The sequence below is a fragment of the Trachurus trachurus genome (genome assembly GCF_905171665.1).
Source record: "Trachurus trachurus genome assembly, chromosome: 17".
NCBI classification, from domain to species: Eukaryota; Metazoa; Chordata; class Actinopteri; order Carangiformes; family Carangidae; genus Trachurus; species Trachurus trachurus.
Window position 1 is genome coordinate 5,271,755 of NC_139900.1, and position 9,322 is coordinate 5,281,076.

At 43.3% G+C, this 9,322-nt stretch overlaps 2 protein-coding genes across 2 annotated transcripts; both read left to right on the top strand.

Moving 5' to 3' along the window:
* Positions 1-1,204: 1,204 nt before the first annotated feature.
* LOC311001045 (tripartite motif-containing protein 16-like) lies at positions 1,205-2,878 on the top strand (the record flags this gene model as incomplete). The annotated part of the gene is made up of 1 exon (XM_083992003.1): positions 1,205-2,878. The coding sequence occupies one exon, from the start codon at positions 1,205-1,207 to the stop codon at positions 2,876-2,878; it is 1,674 nt and encodes a 557-aa protein (XP_083848129.1).
* Positions 2,879-6,803: 3,925 nt separating this feature from the next.
* On the top strand, positions 6,804-8,465 carry LOC311000077 (tripartite motif-containing protein 16-like; the record flags this gene model as incomplete). The annotated part of the gene is made up of 1 exon (XM_083990711.1): positions 6,804-8,465. The coding sequence occupies one exon, from the start codon at positions 6,804-6,806 to the stop codon at positions 8,463-8,465; it is 1,662 nt and encodes a 553-aa protein (XP_083846837.1).
* Between the last annotated feature and the right edge of the window lie 857 nt (positions 8,466-9,322).

Sequence of the window (9,322 nt, forward strand, 5' to 3'; positions counted from 1 at the left end):
GTTATGTTGCATCATGCAGTAGGCTATTTGTTCTTAAAGGTCCAGTGTGTAATAATTGTATAATTGAATAATTGAATATATTTGTTGAATATATTTGTATAAGTGTATATATATATATATATATATATATATATATATTTCGTAGCCTTATAATTATTATTTTAGCAAGTGTCTTGCTTTAGAGAGTGCCACCATCTTGCGCCGCCATGTTTGTACAGCAGCCCGAACGGAAAAGGAGGAGGAAACGGCAGACACTGGTTTAAAAATCCTGGAAAGACATTACTATCCGATTGCAGAGCATCTGCTCTCCCCGCCACAGAAATGAACGCCCAAGAAATCATCACGACAAGGAAAAAGTGTTTATTTCTGTGGCGGGAAGAGCAGGCGCTCTGCGATCGGATAGTAATGTCTTTCCAGGATGTTTCAGAGTTAGTCTATTTGAGGTGAGTGACTGTATGCAAATACACAAAGTTTATACTGTTTATACTGTACACTATATGAGTTCAATGGTGTCTCTAAGGATTCCAGTCATGTACCATAGATATTTGATTGTTTTCTGAGTGTTTGTTGTGGTTGAAAGAATTGCTCCCATGGGTTAACGTTGTCGCTATCCCAAGAGCCGGGTAGCAATGGTTTGCTTGCATAAATTTTAGTCGCGATTTTTGCTCCCCCCAACACTGGGTGACCATCAGGAAAATGGCTGGAATTCTCCTTTAAGGTATGGAGGAAAAGTGTTGTTTGTTTATTTCCTCAATTTATATTTAATCTGTGTACAATTTAGTCATGAACATTACAAACACACTATTTTTGTTAGTAAAATGAGAATAAAAGATAAAAAACTGAATTCCCAAAAATTAAAACGGAAAAGAATTTCCAAAAATTTAAATGGAATTTGGGAATAAAGTAAAACTAATTTTACAGGGCCCTATGAATGCAGCTATTGTGTGTGAAACTATTCTGTTTTAACTGGGTCAGGTTTCTTTCTGCAGATTGCAAGCAACAGTTCTTCACAATCATCTTTGCGTAATGCAGAAAAACCTGAAAACCCTTCTCTCTGTTCCTGGTTAAATACTCTTCAAGCTCCAATCTGTCAACCTGTTTCTTTGTCCCCTCCCTTCGCATATCTGTAGGTATGAGGGTGGGTGTAGAGATGATGAGTCTCATACAAAGTCAAACTGTTCAACTGAGACTCTCGGGAGGTGAAATGGCGCAGCAAGGAAATCAAATGTGCGGAGAAAAATTCTGCTGTTCCATCTGTCTGGATCTGCTGAAGGATCCAGTGACTATTCCCTGTGGACACAGTTACTGCTTCAACTGTATTCAAACCCACTGGGATGGAGAGGATGGGAAGAAAATCCACAGCTGTCCTCAGTGTAGGAAGGACTTCATACCAAGACCTGACCTGGTGAAAAACACCATGTTAGCTGATTTAGTGGAGGAGCTGAAGAAGACTGAACTCCAAGCTGCTCCTGCTGATCACTGCTATGCTGGACCTGAAGATGTGGCCTGTGATGTCTGCACTGGGAGAAAACTCAAAGCTGTCAAGTCCTGTTTGACGTGTCCAGCCTCCTACTGTGAGAAACACCTGCAGCCTCATTATGAAGCAGCTCCGTTAAAGAAACACAAGCTGGTGGAGCCCTCCAAGAAGCTCCAGGAGAACACCTGCTCTCGTCATGATGAGGTGATGAAGATGTTCTGCCGCACTGATCAGCAGTGTATCTGTTATCTCTGCTCTGTGGATGAACATAAAGGCCACGACACAGTCTCAGCTGCAGCAGAAAGGACTGAGAGGCAGAGAGAGCTGGAGCTGAGTCGACAAAAAATCCAGCAGAGAATCCAGGACACAGAGAAAGATGTGAAGGTGCTTCAACAGGAGGTGGAGGCCATCAATGGCTCTGCTGATAAAGCAGTGGAGGACAGTGAGAAGATCTTCACTCAGCTGATCCGTCTCATGGAGAAAAGAAGCTCTGAGCTGAAGCAGCAGATCAGATCCCAGCAGGAAACTCAAGTGAGTGGAGTCAAAGAGCTTCAGAAGAAGCTGGAGCAGGAGATCACTGAGCTGAAGAGGAAAGACGCTGAGCTGAAGCTGCTGTCACACACAGAGGATCACACCCAGTTTCTACACAACTACCCCTCACTGTCAGCACTCAGTCCATCTACACACTCATCCAGCATCAATATCCGTCCTCTCAGACACTTTGAGGATATGACAGCAGCTGTGTCAGAGCTCAGAGATAAACTACAGGACCTTCTGAGAGACACATGGACAAACATCTCACTGACAGTGACTGAAGTGGATGTTTTACTGTCACCACCACAGCCCAGGACCAGAGCTGACTTCTTAAGATATTCACAGGAAATCACACTGGATCCAAACACAGCAGATATACGTCTGTTATTATCTGAGGGAAACAGGAAAGTAACATTCATGAGTAGGAAACAGCCTTATTCTAGTCACCTAGACAGATTTACTCACTGGTGTCAGGTCCTGAGTAGAGAGAGTCTGACTGGACGTTGTTACTGGGAGGTGGAGTGGAGAGGAGGAGGAGTTTATGTAGCAGTCGCATACAAGAATATCAGCAGATCAGGGAGATGGAATGAATGTAGATTTGGATTCAATGACAAATCTTGGGCGTTAAATTGTTACGACAACAGTTTCACATTTTGGTACAATAACATCGAGACTCCAGTCTCAGGTCCTCAGTCCTCCAGAGTAGGAGTATACCTGGATCACAGAGCAGGTATTCTGTCCTTCTACAGCGTCTCTGAAACCATGACTCTCCTCCGCAGAGTCCAGACCACATTCACTCAGCCTCTACATGCTGGAGTTTATCTTTACTGTATTGGAGACACGGCAGAGTTGTGTAAACTCAAATAGACAAAGATCATGGAAGGTGCAGTTGGTTAAAATCTGTATTTTAGTTAATCACTTTCTATAGCCTCCATGTTTGTTGCTAAAAGCTCATTGCTGTTGTGTGAGATCACCTGTCAATCAAACATTGTGGGCGAGACTTTGACTTTTGACTCTTGTCATTTCTTGTTGTGTTGATATTTGAGTTTGTTGAGGTGGAGCTGGAGCCGTGGAGGAGATCACTGCTCATGATGATGTTTCTTTACCTAAACTCACATTTCTCCACATGAAAGTAGAAACTTCTCTGAGCTCTAAATGTTTGTTGGATATTTGTATTGATGTGTTTGTGTGTTGTTATTTTGGCCTTAACAGAGAAATCAACAGATTTTCTTTTATTACTTTTATCACTGTCTACTCACAGATAAGGTCTATGATGGTTAATCAAACTGTAAATATGATTATAATGAGAAGATGATTCACTGTTTTCTGAGATTCAAGTTTGTGTATGAGGAAATGTTAATGAAGACACCAAATAAAATAGTTTTTCCTGAAGAATAAAACTAATATTTTCTTTTGTCTACATTCCCAACACACATAAGACACGCGTTACATGTGTATTTGTGGACTTTAGGTCATTCTATTTATTGTGATGTTGATTTTCATGAAAATTAAACATCATAATGAGGCCATGGTTAAACAGATGTGATTGAAATGTCCTGGTTTTAGGTTTAATTTCTTGATCTGAGAACCTGATGTGTAGTTTTTGTCATTTATGTTGCACATCATGGATATTTATGGAACCAGATTTTTGTGACTGACTGTATCAAAGAGGTTTTGATTTTGATTTTGGTGAGTGTTCCCTGAGCAGCACTGCAATTGTGTTGTTTTGATTCACTGAGCTGCTCCTCATCCTGGAATGTGACAGAGCCTGATCCACCCTCCCTTACAGTATCTCTCTCTGCTCTCACACTCAGCTGACGTTTCCTCGTTCCCTCACAGATCTGACTGGAAGATGAGCGAACAAACCAATGAGTAAATACAAAGGAAGTACACTTTTGGACCTCAGTTTGGCCTCAGTTATCAGCGTAGTTTAAAACAGTCAGACTTTCCACTTTGTTCTCCTGCTGGAAAGTCAATTGAATGACTACAACAAGATGCAATGAAACTAAAAAGAGACATCAAAAAATTACACACAAAATGGGGTTCAAAACGACAAAACAGAGGACTGCATTCTGTTGGTGATTAGTAATGTACTGTATGTGGACTAATGTTATTTCAATGGTTTATTACTCCATTGGCTTCAATTTCTGATACTGATAGACTCCTCTCCAATGTTTCAATATGATTCACTCAGGGCACTTCCTTTTCCTCCATCCATCCAACTTCTTGCACTTATCCGGGGCCGGGTCGCAGGGGCAGCAGTCTAAGCAGTCTAAACTTCCCTCTCCATGGACACCTCCTCCAGCTCTTCCATGAGGATCCCAAGTCATTCCCAGGCCAGCTGAGTAATATAGTCACTCCAGCGTGTCCTGGGTCTTCTTCCCGGTGGGACATGCCTAGAGCACCTCTCGAGGGAGGCGTCCAGGGGGCATCCGATACAGATGCCCAAGCCTCCTCAGCTGGCTCCTCTCGATGTGGAGGAGCAGCGGCTCTACTCCGAGCTCCTGCCGGGTGACAGAGCTCCTCACCCTATAGGGACTCTAAGGGAGTGCTCGCCACCCTGCACAGGAAATTCATTTCAGACGCTTGTATCCAAGATCTAGTTTTTTTCGGTCATAACCCAAAATTCATGACCATATGTGAGGGTAGAAACGTTGAATGACCAGTAAATTGAGAGCTTCACCTTTCGGCTCAGCTCCTTCTTCACCATGACAGACCAGAACACTGACCACATTACTGTGGCAGCTGCACCGATCCACCTGTCAATCTCACGCTCCATCCTTCCCCACTCGTGAACAAGACCCCGAGATACTTAAACTCCTCAGATTGAGGCAGGAGCTCTCCTCCGACCTGGAGGAGGCAAGCCACCTTTTTCTGTAGCCTCGGAATTTGAGGTGCTCATCCCAGCCGTTTCACACTTGGCTGCAAACTGCCCCAGTACATGCTGAAGGTCACCTAAAAAACAAATCTGCCATCCCATGGTTCGAATATCCAAGACCACCTTATGGAGTGACTCCACTACCATTCTGCAATGGCTCCAATCTGACTCTTGCCGCTACAAAACTTGCCCCCAATCTAACCTCTCCACCACAGCTTAAGGCTGAGATCGTTCTCCTGAGAAAGGCCCAACTGAACAGCTTTCCATTCTCTTTATCAGCGCTCCAATCGGACAGACCTCTTCTCTCTTCCAGCAAGTTATCATCCTTCGCGCCAGACTTAGATCAGGTTCTTGGTCTTATCAGAGTAAGAAGACAGCTCAGGAGAGCCAAGGATTCTTGACCCCAACATTATACATCATATACTGTTGGAGTCCAGTCATATGGTCACCTAACTTCTAATTCTGGAGTATAATGAAAAATTGTACGAAAATGTATAATCTGGCTTTCTGGTCTACTCATGTAGACTGCCTTGGGCGATATATACTGTCATAGTAGGCAGAAGGTCTGAAAAGGGCTGGGAATAATCTTCAAATGTATGACCATTAGATGTGTCAATCTGGATATCTTGAAAGATCTGGACTCAGGTGCATTCCTGTGTTGGCAGACAGACTGCCCTGTGCTGTGTGACAACTCTCCACACTTCGGTGGAACCTGAGAGACGGACATAAAGTCTGTTAAAGACATTCTGGGGGTCTTGTAGGCAGCCAGTCTGTACCTGCATCAGTCTTATTGCCTTTTAGAGGTGGAGAGTATTCTTAATTCATAGTCTCTTGGATATGTCTCCACAGATGTTGCTTATCTAGATCCTGTCACCCCAACTATGCTTTTGCTGAGGCAGCGAGATGTATTGCTTCCTCAGGCTGTGTATGCAAACAGTCAACTGACTGGGAAGAGAAGCTGGCACAACATTCAAATTACCTTCCAAACCTGCTACCAAAACCAAATGGAACACTGACAAGCACAACTTAAAACTGGGACGAGTGGTTATGGTTGTTAATCCTCAACTTCCTGCCTCCCTATGGCCTGTGGGAAGAGTAATGGAGACCTATTCTGGAGCAGATAGCCAGAGATCAAAGTAAAAGATCAAATTTACCATCATCCAGTTTCCTGCCAGGTGAGATCAAGGATGATGATTAGTGGAGACTTTGTGTTTCTAAACTTGCAGAGGTGAAACCACACAGTCTAGACTTTATAAAGAAAATAAAACTGTTCACTGTGAACTTGGATTTGTATATGATCTATGAATGTTTTAAACATACTTCAGCCTACACAGTAACCCTTAGGCTTCATAAAGACAAACAGGTCTGGTGCGTTGAGGTACTGTGGAATTCACAGTTGGAACAAGTAACTTGTTTGTTTTATTTCTTTCAGGGAATCAAATATTAAAATACAACTTGAACTCAAATTTTGATTCTATACCTATCAAGTATTACTACAAAACTACTTCAAAAACTTCATCAACCTATTCAAAAGCTATTTAGAAATCAGCAGTGATTGAACTCTGTATTTTAGTGTAGTGTGAAATTAGCTGCATTGTCAAAGTCTGCATTCAATTCTAACCCTAACGCACAGTATTCAACTGCTTCTCCTTGTGGAACAGGTAAAACCTTATCACCTCCCTCTTCTTCCTGCTCTCAAACACAATCAGCTCCACCCTGTTCAGGTGTTTCCTTATTCCCTCCCCTTCAGATCTACAGTTTGTAGATGGGTGGAATCAACATGTGGTGAAGAGGAGGAGCTGACAGGCCCCGTTCACTGCAGAGACACATGTTGTTTAGATCAGAGCTCAGACTAGTTCCTGTTCTGACGAAGTGAAGCTAAGTCAGTTGATTTGTTTGTCTGTGAGAGGTGAAATGGCGCAGAAAGGAGTTCATCTGGACCAGGAGACGATCTCTTGTTCCATCTGTCTGGATCTACTGAAGGATCCAGTGACTATTCCCTGTGGACACAACTACTGCTTCAACTGTATTAAAACCCACTGGGATGGAGAGGATGGGAAAAAAATCCACAGCTGTCCTCAGTGTAGGAAGAACTTCATACCAAGACCAGACCTGTTGAAAAACACCATGTTAGCAGATTTAGTGGAGGAGCTGAAGAAGACTGGACTCCAAGCTGCTCCTGCTGATCACTGCTATGCTGGACCTGAAGATGTGGCCTGTGATGTCTGCACTGGGAGAAAACTCAAAGCTGTCAAGTCCTGTTTGACGTGTCCGGCCTCCTACTGTGAGAAACACCTGCAGCTTCACTATGAAGCAGCTCCATTTAAGAAACACAAGCTGATGGAGCCCTCCAAGAAGCTCCAGGAGAACATCTGCTCTCGTCATGATGAGGTGATGAAGATGTTCTGCCGCACTGATCAGCAGTGTATCTGTTATCTCTGCTCTGTGGAGGAACATAAAGGCCACGACACAGTCTCAGCTGCAGCAGAAAGGACTGAGAGGCAGAGAGAGCTGGAGCTGAGTCGACAAAAAATCCAGCAGAGAATCCAGGACACAGAGAAAGATGTGAAGGTGCTTCAACAGGAGGTGGAGGCCATCAATGGCTCTGCTGATAAAGCAGTGGAGGACAATGAGAAGATCTTCACTCCGCTGATCCGTCTCATGGAGAAAAGAAGCTCTGAGCTGAAGCAGCAGATCAGATCCCAGCAGGAAACTCAAGTGAGTGGAGTCAAAGAGCTTCAGAAGAAGCTGGAGCAGGAGATCACTGAGCTGAAGAGCAAAGACGCTGAGCTGAAGCTGCTGTCACACACAGAGGATCACACCCAGTTTCTACACAACTACCCCTCACTGTCAGCACTCAGTCCATCTACACACTCATCCAGCATTAATATCCTTCCTCTCAGACACTTTGAGGATATGACAGCAGCTGTGTCAGAGCTCAGAGATAAACTACAGGACCTTCTGAGTGGAAAACCGTCAGTGAAACTGACAAGAGTCAATGATGCACTGTCACCACCAGAGCCCAGGACCAGAGCTGACTTCTTACAATATTCACAGGAAATCACACTGGATCCAAACACAGTAAACAGATGTCTGTTATTATCAGGGGGACACAGAAAAGTAACACGAGGTCGAAAACCACAGTCTTACCCTGATCACCCAGATAGATTCACTGCATATTATCAGGTCCTGAGTAGAGAAAGTCTGACTGGATGTTGCTACTGGGAGGTGGAGTGGAGAGGAGGAGGAATATATGTAGCAGTCGCATACAAGAATATCAGCAGAGCAGGGGATGAATGTAGATTTGGATTCAATGATAAGTCTTGGGTGTTACATTGTTACAACAACGGTTTCACATTTTGGTTCAACAACATCCAGACTCCAGTCTCAGGTCCTCAGTCCTCCAGAGTAGGAGTGTACCTGGATCACAGTGCAGGTATTCTGTCCTTCTACAGCGTCTCTGAAACCATGACTCTCCTCCACAGAGTCCAGACCACTTTCACTCAGCCTCTACATGCTGGATTTTGGCTTCCATGGTCTGACGGAGACACAGCAGAATTGTGTAAACTCAAATAGACAAAGAAGAAGTAAGCACAGCAGAAACTTTACTTCTTGAGGACACTATGAAAAACAAATCTGTCCCAGGACCTGCTTAGCTGCACAGTTTGTCATCAAGTTGGCTCAAAGCATCACTGACACTTGTCCAATTGCCGATGTCTATGTAGCGCCACAAACATAATTAAGGACTCTCAACACCCAAGACACACTTTACACTGCTGCCCTCCATGAAGCAATACAGGGCAATGAGAACTCACTTCCTGGGTTTCTTAATAGTTTCTATCCAAGCGCCATTGGAATAACAAATGCATTTATGCAATAGTCTACCATTTGCTTCCCAATATCCAAAGGTGTGCAATATCACTGATTCTATATTGTGCATGTAGTTATTTTATGTATTTTTTAATTTTTTATTGTTGCTGGTTATGGTTATCTGTTATGGTTAGCTGTCTGTGGTCAATTTTGTTGTACTGCTGTCCAATAACTTTAGTGATGGATGGATAGATTTATCTTTGAAGGTGTAGCTGGTTAAGATCTGTATTTTAGTTCATCACTTTCTTTAGTCTCCATGTTTGTTGTGTAGTATATTATACTCCTTAATGTTCTTAGTTTTAATATCTTGTTATTACCATTATATATACTTTTTTGTATGTGTGCCTTGTTTGGAACTGAAGGAGTGTCTGGACAGATGCTCTACTTCATGGGTTCCACAATTTGCTTAGAAGTCATCTGACCTAAGGGGATAGGCATGGTCCAAGACGACTGAATGACCTGGTTGTCTTCTCCAATGGGTAAAAGACATGGGATACAGGACATGGGGTTTTTCGCTAGCCTAAAAGTTAAAGGGTCAAGTCAAAGGTCATTGGACATCTGGA